Consider the following 17,404-nt stretch of genomic DNA (forward strand, 5'->3'; position numbering starts at 1 on the left):
AGTAGCCAATAAGCAAGTGGCGATAATATTCAAAAATTAAAAAAAAATTTTGTTAAATTGTTTGGACTGGAGGGAGTGAAGGCTCATGCACATGTTCTTAAAGGGGCCCTCTGAGACTGGTGTGATAAATGTGGTTAAAATTGTTCACGAACAGCTTACATAAGTACAGAGCCTTAAATTCTTAGTGGTGGTGGTGGTGGACGGGGTAGGTGGTGGTTGGTGCAGGAATGAAGTTGATTATATTGACCTCAGTACTTGGTTGATATTTTATTTTATCAATTGTGGAAGGATGACAAGCAAAGTTGTCTGTCCTGTATATGTTTATGTAAGTCCACCAAATCTTAATTTGGGGTATTAGCAAATGAATAGAGAGCCCAACAAAAAGCCTTATTTCCCCATTTTATGAAAGTATATTTTGCTTTTCATACATCTGAGGCTGGTGAAATAAATACTAGTCATATATAGTTTTTGATTTAATTTCCATAACTCATTCACACCACTTTGAATTTGAGGTGTTTTGCATATGAAAAATATCATCATCATTGTTTAACGTCCATTTTCCATGCTGGCATGGGTTGGATGGTTTGACTGAGGTCTGGAAAGCCAGTGGCTGCACTAGGCTCCGATCTGATCTGGCAATGTTTCTACAGCTGGATGCCCTTCCTAATGCCAACCACTCTGAGAGTCTAGTGGGTGCGTTTAATGTGCCACTGGCACAGGAGCCAGTCAGGCGGGCCTGGCATCAACCACATTCGGATGATGTATTTTACGTGCCATCAGCACAGGAGCCTGTCAGGGGGCACTGGCCACAGCTATGATTTTGGTTTTACTTGACTGAACAGGTCTTCTGAAGCATATCATATCACCTGATGCATCAAGGGTACTTTTAAATGGGCCAGGCATGTAACACTGGCATCGGCCATGGCTGCGATCTCACTTTAGTTGGTGAGTCTTCTCAATTACAGCATATCTCCCTCCAAAGGTCTCGGTCTCTTGTCATTGCCTTTGTGAGATCAATATATCAATTACTTTGTAGAAGTATCACAAATAGAGCAAAATTGGTTTATTTTTCTAATGATGATGATGATGGTAATGATGATGATGGTGATTGTAATGATGACAACAAGTGATGCTACTGCTGTTGATGATGGTAGTGATGATGATGATGACAATGATGATGATGATTTGTGCAGCTACAGGTCATTTCTGATTGAGGAGATGTATAGCATTTAAATAGTTGTCCAAAAGACTAGGTACAATCTGTAGACTCATATCTCTGAATATGGCACACTCCTGTCTAGTTGAGCCTTCATGTGATGTAATGTCTAGTGTGATCTTTGGATGTTGAGTCTCATGGAGGCGATGACAAGTGATTAGGACTTCTGGTGAATTAAAGTGCTTGAGAAGATGCATCTAGCTAAGAGAAATTGTGGTCATGGCTTAGTGCCGGTGAATGGGCATCTATGCTGGTGACAGGTAAAGCACACCCATGCTGGTGACACGTAAAAGGCACCCAGTACACTCTTTGAAGTGGTTGGCATTAGGAAAGGCATCCAGCTATAGAAACCAAGCCCAAACGGACTGGAGCCTGGTGTAGCTCTCCAGCTTACCATCACCAGTCGATCTGTCAAACCAATTTCAGCATGGAAAATGGACAGTAAGTGATGATGGTGATGATGGTATGGTATTATATGGCATACAGATTGGTAAGATGTGGTATGATAGTAAATGTAGAGTAAACCAATGCCAGATCCTTTATTTGTTTTTTTTTTTTTTTATGTCACATAAATATTATGAAAGCTTAAGCTTCCTATTTACTCTCTTCTCATGTAAATCTGTGATTGTATGGCATTTTCTATTAAGCAACTAATAAGCAATGAATCGGCAGAAATGCTATAGCAGAGGTCATCCTTTCATCCTTTTCGGGGTCAAGAAAATAAAGAACCAGTTCAGGATGGGAGATTAGTAGAATTGGCAGATTGTTGGATGAGATGATATGACCCTTCACCCTTCTATAAGCCACTTCACTACTCACTCAAGTGTCTTTTGCATATAATTTCATGTCTAATCTACACCAGCTCTATGAACAGAGACCTTGAAAGGGATCATGTCAATTTTTTCTCCTTCAAATGGCATAAAAAAGAGAAAAGACTATAACACTGCCTTTCACCTCCTCTTTAACCCTTTAGCATTCACATTATTCTGTCAAAATTAATGATTTTTTTATTCACATTGTTTTAAATTAATCATACATTATTTTGTAGCTATGAGATTTTGATCAGGTAACTTCATTTTTAGAGTGATAATGTAAAGTTGATGTGAGAGGCCAGATCTGGCCAGTTTGATCATAAAACAGGCAGAATACTTTGGCCAGACATGGCTGGTTTGAATGCTAAAGGGTTAAACATAAATAACATGTAACTAGAACCCATATGACTATTCTGACTGCTAAGTCCAAATGCCACTAAAACTGAGGAAGTGTTATGGTGAAAGCACATCCTTAGCATAACTAGGACTGTACTGTTCTCTTCAGACCAAAGAAATACTTCAATCTCCAACCATCACAGACTCTCTATAAAGTTCAGGTGGTACCCATGTGGCTGTTACTACTGCTTCTGCACATACAGACATCCATAAACTGCAACCAGAGAAAGGTCATTTGACTGATTGTTATAAGGTCATTCATAGGTGCAGGCATAGTTGTGTGGTTAAGAAGTTTACTTTGCAACCATAGGGTATTGGGTTCAGTCCCAATGAGGGTATCTTGGATAAGTGTCTTCTACTAAAGCAACAGGGTGACCAATGCCTTATGAATGCCAATGGAGATTGTTGCTCATCTCATTTAATTCTAGTGATTGTTATTTATTACAGAAAGGTAAATAGATATCAAAATTTACAAACTGTTGTAATCCTTAAGTTAATTTCTCATGGCACCAGCAGACAAAATGGAAAAGGCATTGCCCCAGAGGATAGTGAGGGAGATGTGCTGACTCATAGGGCTCACACTTGTGGACAGTAGTTTCCATCTCAACAGGAATGAGCAGGGATATGGTCTGGGGGCTATAAATGCTGGAGGTTTCAACTGCCACAGGCTCAACCTGTCGGAGAGCGACCAATACTCTGACAGTCTTTTTTCTCAGCCTGACAAGTAGTAGAGCCTGGGCTGGTTGCTGACAACACCAAGTTGCTGCTGGAAAAGTTGTCACGGCATATGGCATTATAGATGCAGGACCCACCACCATAGAATGGGAAAATTGTCATACCATTCAGCCTTTTACTGTCCCCTCAGTCTAGCCCCATTGGCTTCAGCTGGGAAGGGATACCTGCAGCATCTAGGCCATGTTTTATGATCTTATTAAGGGCAGCATGGCAGGGAAGGTGGCCAGCACTATGACAGCATGACAGTGAGTGGAGTCTTTTGATAGCAAACTTTTCTTCCTTAGTGATGTTTGGATTGGGAAGTTTCACTTTTTCTAGTACCTGTCTCACTTTCCACCTTAGTTCATCTCCCTGAGCTTTTGATATGTTAATGGCTATCATTTCAATAGGGGCTGTTATGTCCAAGTATGGAATGCGCTTGGTGGTTGTTGCAAAGTTGAGACCTTTAGTACTGCTTCTTCAGAGCTTTCTAGATGTTGGCTACTTACATTAATTACTGCTTTCACAGGTGGGTGATGGACTTCAGTCTTCATTCTCTGACTTTTGAGTTTCATAAACTTCTTAATCTGGTCTTCACCATTTCAAATTCTTTCATGTACAACTTTTCTAGATCTTGTTGGATTCTCTTTCTATCATCATCACTAGTTATTTTCCTAAGTAATGGAGATAACCTCTAACAGTGTAAAGAAAGGGATTGCTCAGTGCCTAAAACATCAAGCAAAGAATATATGCAGTGATTGTGATACCCACCACAAAGAAATGATGAAGCTCAGTAACAATCTATAAAGCAACAACTACCCCCAAAACATACTATCTACTCCAATTATGAAGAAAAGAGAAGATGAGACCAATAAACTGTCTACAGTCTGTCTACCCTATGTGAAATACCTCTCCGAAAAGATACAAAAGATATGCAGTCCATACGACATCAGGACAGTATTCAAGAGTAATACAACACTTCGCAAATATCCCCTTCGGGTAAAACCACCAATAGAAGAGAATATGACCAAAAACTGCGTGTACTCCATCCCATGCAGCTGTGGTAGGTTATACAAAGGCGAAACATGTTGCCCCCTCAAAATAAGGGTAGAGGAACATCGCAAAGCTGTGACACGGGGAGTTATTGATAAATTGGGTATAGCTGACCATGTATGGAAAAATGGAGACCACCTCCTCCTGTGGGATGAAGTTAAAATAATAGACTGGAAAATGCAAAAACTAAAAGAAGCAGCACATATGCTAGGACACAAGAACCTCCTAAGCAGACCAAGTGCAGATATGAATAGCATATGGGAACTGGTATTAAGGAAGGATAGGAAAATATTAGATTTATAAGCCTTAAAAATTCACTCCATAATTGCCCATGAGCATATGGCGTGGTGGTTAAGAGTGCGGGCTACTAACCCCAAGAGTCCGAGTTCGATTCCAGGCAATGACCTGAATAACAATAATAATAATAATAATAATAACATTGAAAAATACCTTAGGAATGAGAACCTAGGTTCGAAATTTCCCCAAGACACCCGATGAAAGCTGGAGGGTATATTAAGCCGAAACGTTGTGTTAACAACAAACAAGATGAGGACAAATATCCGTCAAATGGAAATAATGGAAATAATGTACTTTGATATAGTTACTATATTTAAAAAAAAGATTTATTAAAATATTTCTGAGACAACAGAATGTCGCCAACCTTTGGGGAAGAAGTATGTGTATAGCATGTATTTTGTGTGTAAGCACTTTTGTTACTCAACTTCTCAAACATGTCTTCTGGACTAATGGTGGAGAAGTTATTGTAATGGTGTTGACTATTTCTAGTTTAGTTTTGGATTAAGAATTTTTATAAAGTATTCCTCTTTTGCTTTTCATAGATGATGATTTCATCTTTATTTTGTAAAAGGGGAATATTCTAAATTTTCCATTTGCACAAATACCTAGTTGTTTACTACATAAAACAACAGTTCTTAACCCAGGGGTCACTCGAGGTTTATCAGGAGTGGGGTGGAATGTAGAGGTGTGGTCATAGAGGGTTTGGGAGAAAGTAATTTATTTAATGTATCTGAGGTATTGCATTGCAGCTGTACTGCTGTATTGCAGTGTCATGTATTGCAGCTGCTAGTGGTATTATGACTGTATGTGCTTCACTCCTGCTCTGTGATTCCCATTTGAAGACCATAAAATTTATCACAGGGGTCACAGTAATACCCTGGAGGGCCTCAGGGGATAAAACAATAAAAAGAGTTAAGAACCACTGACATGGAACGTTTCTAAGAGGTGGACCTTTGACTTGCTGTTTGTACATGTTTACTGCATCACATGTCCACAATGCAATGGGAATTACATTGGGGAAACAGGAACAAAACTCACCAGTCATGTAAATGTACACAAACAGCAATTTAAAGATTCATCTCTAAGAAATGCTCCATGTAGAAAATGTAGAGAAATTTGTGCAAATGGAAAATTAAAAATATTCCCCTTTTACAAAAAGATAAAAATTATCAACTTTGAAAGGTAAAAGGATACTTTATAAGAAAAATAAGTCCAAAACTAGACCAGAAATAGTCAGCACCATTACTAAAAACAACTTGAAAAGTTGAACAACAAAAATGTTCACACACAAAATACACACTGTATACAAACTTCTTCTCCAAAGGTTGAGGACATTCTGTTGCCTAAATAAAAGTTTTTTACTGCATGGCACCTTTGGTTAGTGTCTTCTACTATAACCTCAGGATGACCAAAGCCTTGTGAGTGGATTTGGGAGACAGAAACTGAAGGAAGCTTGTTGTGTATGTGTGTGTGTGTATATATATATATATATATATATATACAAACCCCTTCAGGTAGATGGCCCTGCTCAGTATGCAGTAAAGGAGTAAGTAGCAACTCTATAAGATGTACCCGGTGCAAGCTATGGACACATAAGAGGTGCAGCAATATCAAAGGCAGATTAACTACAAAGTTAGTTTTTGTATGTGGCAGATGTTCAGGTGCAATAAACACTGTAAACAAACAGGAAACAACTTCTATCTCATTCCAGGGAGAAAAACTAGAGGTAGTTGATAGCTTCCGCTATCTGGGTGACCAAGTTAGTAGTGGGGGTGGGTGCGCTGAAAGTGTAACTGCTAGAATAAGAATAGCCTGGGCCAAGTTTAGAGAGCTCTTACCTCTGCTGGCGACAAAGGGACTCTCACTCAGGGTAAAAGGCAGACTGTATGACGCATGTGTACGAACAGCCATGCTACATGGCAGTGAAACATGGGCTGTGACTGCTGAGGACATGCGTAAGCTCGCAAGGAATGAAGCCAGTATGCTCCGCTGGATGTGTAATGTAAATGTGCATACCCGTCAGAGTGTAAGTATCTTGAGAGAAAAGCTGAACATAAGAAACGTCAGTAGTGGTGTGCAAGAGAGACAATTGCACTGGTTTGGACATGTGGTGAGAATGAATGAGGATAGCTGCGTGAAAAAGTGCCACTCCCTAACAGTTGAGGGAACCCGTGGAAGAGGTAGGCCCAGGAAGACCTGGGCTGAGGTGGTGAGGCAAGACCTTCGAACATTGGGCCTCACCGAGGCGATGACTACTGACCGAGACCTTTGGAAATGTGCTGTGTGTGAGAAGACCCGGCAAGCCAAGTGAGATTGTTGCCAGTGCCCCTGGACTGGCTCTTGTGCGGGTGGCACATAAGATGTACCATCCTGAGCGTGACCGTTGCCAGTACCGCCTGACTGGCCTTGTAGGGTTTTCGAGCGAGATCGTTGCCAGTGCCCCTGGACTAGCTCTTGTGCGGGTGGCACATAAAAGACACCATTTCGAGCGTGGCCGTTTTCGTGCGGGTGACACGTAAAAGCACCCACTACACTCTCTGAGTGGTTGGCGTTAGGAAGGGCATCCAGCTGTAGAAACTCTGCCAAATTAGATTGGAGCCTGGTGTAGCCATCCGGTTGCACCAGTCCTCAGTCAAATCGTCCAACTCATGCTAGCATGGAAAGCGGACGTTAAACGATGATGATGATGATGATGATGATGATATATATATATATATATATATATATATATATATATATAAGTATATATATCAGAAACTGAAAGAAGACTGTCATATATATTTGTATGTGTGTGTGTGTGCGTGCGTGCATGTGTGTTTGTCTTCCACCACTGCTTGACAACCAGGGTTGCTCTATTTACGACCCCGTAGTTTAGCAGTTCAGCAAAAGATACCGATAGAATAAGTACCAAGCTCTAAAATAAAAAAAAACGTACTCGGGTTGATTTGCTCAACTAAAATTCTACAAGACAGTGCCCCAGTATGGCCACAGTCTAATGACTGAAACAAGTAAAAGATAGACATACTCCAACTTCAGATGTGTTGTCTCATCTCACTGCCTTTTCCACCACTACCACTACTACTACTACTACTACTACTACTACTACTACTACTACTACGACTACTACTACTACTACAGTAAATTCTGCTCCATGAAGATGGCTAGTCTTATTCTCCCTACACAGGGGCTTCTGACTAATTTGTCCTCTCCTTTTATTGCTCATGTTGTGACTAATCTGCCAGGCACTGCATAAATCACAATACTGGAGCATTGGCTCTCATCTTGCTCATGTCTTTTCTTGTGGTCATCAACTTACAACATTTATGGTGGTGAGCTGGCAGAATTGTTATCATGTCAAACAAAAGATTTACTAGCATTTCTTTTGGCTCTTTACAATCTGAGTTCCTGCTGAGGCTGACTTTTCCTTTCACCTTTTCAGGGGTCAATAAAATAAAGTTCCAGTTGAGCACTGGGATCAACATAATCAACTTATGCCGTCCCCTAAAACTGCTGGTATTGAACCAATACTTGAAACCCAAAATTATTCATGCATTACCTTGTAGCTTTGAGATTTCTATGATGTACTCTCTTTACTTGTTTCAGCCATTTGACTGTGGCCATGATGGAGCACCACCTTTATAGTCGAGCAAATCGACCCCAGAGCTTATTCTTTGTAAGCTTAGTACTTATTCTATTGGTCTCTTTTGCTGAACTGCTAAGTTACAGGGATGTAAACACACCAGTATCGGTTGTCAAGCGATGCTGGGGGGACAAACAGACACAAACATATACACACGCATACATATATATATATATATATATATATATATATATATATATATTGTTGTACTTGGGGATGGTCATATTGCCAGTTTAGCCAATAAAAACACACGCACTGTATATTTGGTGCTAATTTGCTTCAGCTTTATATTACATTAATCTTAATCTTATTTTTATTTTATTCTTATTTTTATTCTTATTTTTATTTTTATTTATATATATATATATATATATATATATATATATATATGCATATACGACGGGCTTCTTCCAGTTTCCGTCAACCAAATCCACTCACAAGGCTTTGGTCGGCCCGAGGCTATAGTAGAAGACACTTGCCCAAGGTGCCATGCAGTGGGACTGAACACAGGACAATGTGGTTGGTAAGTAAGCTACTTAACACACAGCCACTCCTGCACCTATATGTGATTGTTTATTTTTAGAATAATATTGTAGGGTAAGTATGAGAGGCTGAATCTGCCCAGTTCAAAAATAAGACAGGTAGGTTATTTGGGTGGGATAAAAATCCCTGTTTGGTCATGAGTGACCATGGGATTGCATCTAGAAAGTTCCCCTGTGAGGCACAAGTCCAGGCAAGGTTGTTTATGGTAGACCAGCAGTCATCTATGCATACCAGCCTCCCCTCTCCATGCCGCCGATGTTATCCAAGGACAAAGACTGACACAGCTTGACACCAGTGATGTCACAACTCATTTCTACAGCTGAGTGAACTAGAGCAATGTGAAATAAAGAGTCTTGCTCAAGGGCACAACATATAACCTGGTCCAAGTATCGATCTCACTACCTCATGATTCTGAGCTGGATGCTCTAACCACTGATAGCTGGTTTAAATACAAAAGGGTTAAAGTACGAATTTTATGTCATAAAACCAAGGGAGGTCTCAGGTGGGATGGTATCAAAATGGTTAAAGCTTAAATGAAACATTAATGTCATCAGTCCTACCAATTTTGGAAGGCCTGCAAAATCTATGGGCATTGTTCCTTCCTTCACATCTAGCAAACAAAAAAACAAAACAAAAAAAAGTAAAGATAGAGAGTGAAAAAGAGAGAGGGAGAGAGAAAAAGCAAGAGAAAGAGAGAAATACACGCCCACAAATACACACATAAAAATATACATAAGAGGTGGGAGAGCTGAGTGAGTAGAGAGATAAATAGTCACACTATGGCTTAGCCATGTTGGTTGATAGGTTGAGGGGAAGAAGGGAGAAAGATGTGATTAAAAAAAAAAATGATAACATGCATGTGCATCTACATGAGGGTGTGTTTGTGTTTGTGTGAGTGAAGGAGGTTTATAAAAGAACATTGTTGGTGAGAAGAAAATAAGTTGTTGGCTGGGAGCCAGGTTCAGTCAAGAGATACAAATAGCATATAATTTTGCCCAGCTGTTGAAGGCAGCTTGCGGAGTGGCATGCTGGACTCATATTCGAGTGATTGATGATGTATTGGTGATGGTGGTGACAGCAGTGGTGGTGGCGGTGATGATGGTGGTGCAAGTGAGAGTGATGATAGTGGTGGTGATGGTGATGGTGGTAGTGATGACGATAGAGGTTGTTGTGGTGACAGTGATGGTAGTAACATTGCTGGTACTGATGGTAATGATAGTGGTAGTGGTGAGAGCGATGGTGGTGACGACGTTGGTGGTGAAAGTTGTAGTGGTGACAGTAGTTGCAGTGGTGGTAGTATCGACAGATTGTTAGCACTGATAATAGAGATGTGGAGGGTGAAACTAGTGGTGGTGGTGGTAGTGATAGTGGTGACAGTGGTGGTGATGGAGTTAAGTGATGGTAGGAGTGGGGATAGTGGTGGTGTAGTAGAGGTGGTAGTGGTTGTGGTGGTGGTGGTGGTGGTGAAGGTCACAATAAGTGAAACAAAGGAGTAAACTAGGCATAAAATGTTACTTTTGAAACTACCATTTTCTTCTTCAGATATGCCACCCACCATATGTATCCTACAGTTTGGGTTTGAGTAGTCAGAACTGTCACAGACTCTTCTAAGCTGGAGGCTTATACCCTGTTCTTGTTGTTTAGCTCCTAAGTTAGTAGACCTGTGATCAAGACCTATGAACCAAGGCATTACAGATTCCAGCCATGGCAGTCCATCTTTCTTCGGGCAAAGTTTATAAGACACACATTATCCAATGTGTTCTTCTCTTTTAAGGTAGTAAGGGTGTGATTTGAGAAAAGTTTGGCTAATATTTCTAGCAGATATAATGAAGACATAGAAGCATCCTTAATGGTTTGATATGTTAACGATACTTGTTGGTACAATTTAATGGTCATTCCCGAAACTGCACAGATCAACATTAAGAATGCTAGGAAAGGTTTCCCTATGAAGAAGGACTGTGCATAGTTCTCTATGGAGTTGGGGTGGAGGAAAACAAGACAGTAGAGGAAAGGCCCGAAGGGAATCTGTTGTATTCTTGTTGCTAAGCTATATATATATAGTTAAGTGCTGACACACAAAACTCTTGGCCCTTGAGTCACTGTTGTTTCTGGTAAATACTAGTTTCAAAATTTGGCACAAGGCCAGCAAGGTCAGGAGCAGGTGCAAGTCAATTACATTGACCCAGTGTTCAACTGGTACTTATTTTATTAACTTTGAAAGGATAAAAGCAAAGTTGATCCTGTTGGAATTTGAACTCAGAACATAAATTCATGGACATTAACTGATGATGATGAAGATGATGATATACAAATATTTCTGTATTTCCTCTCCTACCATTTTCATCACTAGCTATGCTTATGTAAGCAAAAATTAAGAAGTGATGCAAAAGGCTATTTGAAGGCCATCAAATATTCAATGGTTTACAAATACACTAAATTTGAAAAGGCCCACTGAATATATCTCAGTGGTCCACCTATTTTGATCTCTGCGCTATACAATAACTTGCTATACTAGACATACCAACTAAATACCCCTACCATCTTTAAAAAAAAAGGAAGGACACTAGATGATAATTTCCATTAAAAAACAGAACAGAAAATAGAAGCTAATCATATTGAGAATGTCATTTGAATGACCAACAGACTGTTCACATGCTTTAGATGAAATTGATTTAGGTTGACCTGTGGCTATACAACCAGCTGATATAGTATTGCTCTTAAATACTTTAAAGTTACATTTATTTTCTCCTTTTATGAAAAAAACAAAAAACAAAAAACAAAAAAAAAACAAAAGAAAAATCTTTACAATTGATTCTTACTTGCAAGAGGTAAAATAAATTCATTTTGACTCATTTATCCACTTTGAGGCTCTATAATAGAATCCCAGAAAATCCAACGCAATATCTATTTATATTCTTTAATATTTCCTACTATCATGGCTTCATAAACCTAAATTTATACACCCATCAGCCAACGATTCTCATACTTTAGTACACACCTTTTTTTTACTTGTCTTTGAAAAGTTCTAGTAGATGGAATGGCTAGTCATTATTTGTGAATGGAAGTATGATTACTATTTTAGTATATCTTTCATTGATTATATAAATACCATCCCATAAATAGGGTTCTTGATGACTGAGAAGCACTGATATCTCTTAAGCTACCTTCCTGAAACAATGCTGATCTTTGCCAAAACAGATCAGTTCTAGTCTCGTTAACTCTGGAGATGATAAATAAGATACATTTTTTTTCTTTTATTAATAGTTTAAACACGAGGAAGAGGCCGTATCTAAAACTAGAATTAGTAGTGTTATAATATTTTGGACTGAGTGTAGAGTAGAAACGGAAGCTTTAGTATTAGCAATCATATAGCTAGTTTGGACTGAGCATGGAGCAGAAATGGAAATAGAGAATTAGCAATAATATAATAGGTTGAACTGAGTATCATTATATTTATATGTTTGAAGCTAATTACATTTATATAACTGATGTTTAGTCTGCATATTTGGAGGGTGCTGTGAGCATGAAAAACAGGGTTAGGAAGGGAATTCCAGAGGGTTGATACTCTGAAAGGAACAACTGAGAGTAGTGATTAGTTTAAAGCTATGTCTGAAGAGAGAAGGAAGAATAAGTATATCATGTAGACTTAGGTGGAGAGTAGTATGAAACTAGCCAGCCATGAAGAACAGAAGCCATTGCAGGAACAATAAAAAAAAGTGGCATGAGAAGAATGTTTATCTGCGGGTCAGAGAGTGAAGTTTGTTGGTCAGCAAACCTTTACAATTTAATCAGATGGCTTTCATTTGGATGATGTTTAGGATGTGCCACCTTACATGCCAGTGCCACCTGACTGGCTCCCATGCTGGTGGCACATAAAAAGCATCCTTTGAGCATGGTCAATGCCAGTACCGCCTGGCTGGCTCCTGTGCTGGTGGCATGTAAAAAACACCCACTACACTCTTGGAGTGGTTAGTGTTAGGAAGGGCACCCAACAGTAGAAACCTTGTCAGATCAGATTGAAGCCTGGTACAGCCTCCTGGCTTGCCTGTTCTCAGTCAAACCGTCCAATCCATGCCAGCATGGATGTTAAACGATGATGATGTGTAACAATGGTACCATTTCAGATGGAGCAATGTTCCATTGTGAGCCTCGTTTCCACCTTGTAGTGAAATGAGCTGTCTGTAACCAAAGTATTTTCTGGGCCTAAAAAGGGAAACTAGTCCTTGGAATACAGTTTTTGGTTGCCTATACATATGCACGTATAATAGAACCTGTATATTTTTGCATAGTGTATATTAAATGCATTAATATTTTTGTAGACAAATTCATAAAAATAAAGTCATATGTACGTATTTTGGTCATTTCCAAATAAGTTTGTCAGGGAAAGTGCCAATGACTTTGTTAGATCCTTCCAGACTCATAAGACTGGTGCAATTAATGGCAAGCTTGAATGCTTGCAGGCCAATGCTTGTAGGAATAAAGAGAGAGAAGATAGAGAATGAGAAATAATTTCTCATTACCAACAGTAAATAAGCATAAAAGTAAACAAACAGAAAAGAATAGACAAAAAAAGTGCATAGCTCTCAAATTTTGGGGCTTGTAAACAAGAATGTGTACACACACACACACACACACACACACACACACACACAGACACACACATACAAACTTGTGCATCTACACAAATCTATCTGTGCATTCACACATAGATATACAGTAGTTTTTCAGTTTTTTTATTGGTTTCAGACATTGGAACATTGCCTTTAAGAATTTACTTGTTTCCGTTAAGCCTAATAATTTATCCAATACTTTTTTCATTTACCTTGGAAGAATGAACAGCAAAGTTGACCTGGGCAGGATTTGAAATCAGAACATAAAAAGATGGAATGAAATACCATGAGAAATTTTGTTGGATGTTCTGATTTTGACATACTGCCATTCCTCACATAGATATAAAGTGTACATGCTTATGATTAAAAGAAAAAATGAGTTACTAAATTTACATTATATGTTAGTGTGTTAACAAATTCTTAATGCTTGACAAGCTAAAACCACAATCAAAATTAGCTCAACCATGGGAGAATTAAGAAGCATGTTATATAGTTTTGAGTTGTTTCTACTTAACATCATAGAGACTAGAGATAACTGCACAGAGATAGGGAACAACACTTTAAGTGTTGCTAAGGGTACAGTTGACTGTAAGGTCCATTGCACTTTAAGTTTAGACATGTAATACTTCATATGTATGTGTTTATGTGTACACACACACACACACACACACACACACACACATGTAAGTATGTTTGAATGGATGTATTAAATATATAATCTTTCCACTCTTTTGCAGAAGGGTGCATTGAGCTCTTATGTTTTTGTAACACAAAACATACATTCATACACAAATACAAACACACACTCTTTTACTTGTTTCAGTCATTTGACTGCGGCCGTGCTGGAACGATGCCTTGAAGGGTTTTTTAGTCAAAGAAATCGACCCCAGGACTTATTCTTTGTAAGCCTAGTACTTATTCTATTGTCTTTTGCCAAACTGCCAAGGTATTGGCACGTAAATACACCAACACTAGTTGTCAAGTAGTGATTGGGGGACAAATACAGAGACAAAGATGCATACACATAAATATATGTATATACGGATATGACAGGTTTATTTCAGTTTCTTTCTACAAAATCCATTCATAAGGCTTTGGTCAGCCCAAGGCTATGGTAGAAGACACTTACCAAAGATGGTATGCAGTGGGACTGAACCCAGAACCATGTAATTGGGAAGCAAACTTCTTACCACACAACCATACCTGCACTTATATATATATATATATATATATATATATATATATATATATATATAAAGTGTATAATATATATAATTTACAGTTCTTAAAAAGTACATGTATTTATACACACACTGTTGCACACACACTGTTGCACACACACTGTTGCACACACACTGTTGCACACACACTGTTGCACACACACTGTTGCACACACACACACACACCTGTATGGACATATAACTATGCGTATGTATGTATATGTATACATATGTATGTGAAGACATATGTCCTAATGGTTAGGGTTCTCGGTTCATAATTATCAAGTTGTGGGTTCTATTCCTGGACTGGGAAGCACATTGTACTCTTGAGCAAAGCAAATAATTATATGTCGCTCCATGAAAGGATGAGTTGCATCAAGTGTGGGAGAAGTGAGAGTGTGTCTATGTTTGCTTGAAACTACATAAGTACCTAAAACAATTAGTGAAAGTGTGGTAGTACAAGCTATCAGCTCATATATTTGATTGTAAGGGATGGCTAAGCTTTTGTGCATATGTGTGTGTATGATACGATTACCTTAATACAGGTGTAATTTGAGGGCTATTTGGTTTCTATTTTTACGTCAAGCAACCATATAGAGTCTCTTTCATGGGTGCAAGCAGTTAGGTAATGACAGCAAACTCTTATTATTTTTATCAGACATAATATATTTAAGATTACATTAACCCTTTAGCATTCAGATTACTCTGTCAAATGTAATGCTTATATAGATATATATATATATATATTTCAAATAATATATGAGTATATGCATATATACGTACATGTATATGTAGATGCATATCTGGGTACAGGACGTTGCAAAAAAAAAAACGTGGACAAAATGATAAACAGAGTACAGAAAACACACAGGCCACATAGAGAACATTTCCTTCATCAGCTGCCACCATTCTAAAAGTAAGCATTTCGAAATATATATATATATATATTCACATTGATTTGAATTAATCATGTATTATCTAGTAACTTTGAGATTTCAATGATGTGATTGCTTATTTTACAATAACATTGTTAGGCAGGTGTGAGAGGCCAAATGGTTAAGTAAGGTATCCATCCTGTCTTAAGATAGCAGGGTGTGATTTGAAGGAGGTTTCCTGGTTATAATTCTTGCAGGTCAAACAACCTGGTAGATATTCCCTCATTGGTTTATATCCTGTCAGTGAAATAGTACTGTGTTCATGGCTACAGCACTTCATTTTCATATAGTCCAGTACCCATCCTCTTAACTGTGAATAGATATAAGTAGGAAGTCAACAAACTCAGTGACTTCATATTCTCAACATTGCCAAATGTTTATAAAATAGGTTTAGCTTCCACTTTTCAATTAAGAAATATTTCAGTGTTGAACAGCTGATAACCGTTTCTAAAACCCAAATATAATACTTTACGTTGGGGTATTACTTTCATATCTGGGACAATATTCATCATTCAATCATAGTGCAAAACATAGTAAATACAGAAATTTCCTTCGTTATTTTATTTACCATTTCTTATCTCAAAAACACTAACGAATCTCATTCTGATTGCTTTATTTCACAGACTAAAATATTTGTCTTATTTTATAGCATTTTTTGCTATATAATGGTAAATATTCTTGCTTGGCTTATATTTCAGTGAAGGACTTTTAAGAATTAATATTGTTTTGTGTATAGACTAAATATATTGACTGTTTAGAAAAAAAAAGTTTTCTTTTTGTTCTACATATTTCATGCCTTTTCGTCAAGTATCAGTTTTTGTTTGTTCATATATCTAACAGAATTCATTCATAATGGAGGGAAAAGCATCTTCTGGCAAAAAAATCTAAAAAATTTAGATTATAGTCTGATATTGTCATAGACAATAAGTCTTGGTTTAGATTGTTAGCGTAACATTGTCAGAGATAGTGCCTTAAGGATCAGATTTTTACTCTTGATAACATAATTTTAGTAGAAGAGTTGGTTTTGTATGAAATTCATGCACAGCAGACAGTGGAAAAGTGGGTAGTAGTGGAATGAAAGGGCAAAAAGGATATACATAAGGATATAGTGTGTAGTAAGTCTGCTAAGATAAAATGACAGCTACCATTCTTCAGTGTCCAAACAGGAAGCTGGAAAACAAAACCCACAAAAAATAAAATAAGAAAATACAAAAATAAAGATAAAAAAAGAAGAACTATGTATAAAATTACTTTGAAGGGCATCAACTTTTCATGATCAGTTCCTGAGCAGATTCAACGGAAGAGGAAAACAGAAGTGGAGTGATATCAGCATTGACAATTTCATTGCGAACAGATGGCTGAAAGAAAGGATAAATAGATAAATAAATGAATGAATGAATAAATAAATAAAAAAAAAAAAAAATGATTAAGGCATTATTATTATTGATTATTGATAATGTTGATTTATTATTGATGTCTTTTGATAGGCGTAGGAGTGGCTGTGTGGTAAGTAGCTTGCTTGTGAACCACATGGTTCCGGGTTCAGTCCCACTGCGTGGCACCTCGGGCAAGTATCTTCTGCTATAGCCTCGGGCCAACCAAAGCCTTGTGAGTGGATTTGGTAAACGAAAACTGAAAGAAGCCCGTCGTATATATATACATACATACATATATATATATATATATATGTATATATATATATGTCTGTGTTTGTCACCCCAACATCGCTTGACAACCGATGCTGGTGTGTTTATGTCCCCATAACTTAGCGGTTCAGCAAAAGAGACCGATAGGATAAGTACTTGACTTACAAAGAATAAGTCCTGGGGGTCGATTTGCTCGACTAAAAGCGGTGCCCCAGCATGGCCACAGTCAAATGACTGAAACAAGTAAAAGAATAAAAGAATAGAAGAATGCCTCATATTGTTTAATGTCATTTTTGACTGAAGATTGATATCAAAGTTGATG

General features: G+C 38.0%; 1 protein-coding gene across 13 annotated transcripts in view; it reads right to left on the bottom strand.

Annotated features, from left to right (window-relative positions):
- Positions 1-17,404, bottom strand: part of LOC106881254 (sodium-independent sulfate anion transporter-like) — a 169,609-nt gene that overhangs the window by 9,913 nt on the left and 142,292 nt on the right. For 10 of the 13 annotated variants that reach the window (XM_089359812.1, XM_089359801.1, XM_089359805.1 and 7 more), the window contains one exon: positions 16,688-16,794. In XM_089359812.1, the coding sequence (XP_089215938.1) occupies positions 16,699-16,794 (96 nt within the window). In that variant the 3' untranslated portion in view covers positions 16,688-16,698. Of the gene's footprint in view, positions 1-15,503; positions 16,607-16,687; positions 16,795-17,404 lie in introns of those variants that run through there. The other 3 variants (XM_089359824.1, XM_089359784.1, XR_016243648.1) reach the window with 3 other exon arrangements.

The sequence above is a fragment of the Octopus bimaculoides genome, chromosome 1 (assembly GCF_046866305.1).
Source record: "Octopus bimaculoides isolate indiv1 chromosome 1, ASM4686630v1, whole genome shotgun sequence".
Taxonomy (NCBI): domain Eukaryota; kingdom Metazoa; phylum Mollusca; class Cephalopoda; order Octopoda; family Octopodidae; genus Octopus; species Octopus bimaculoides.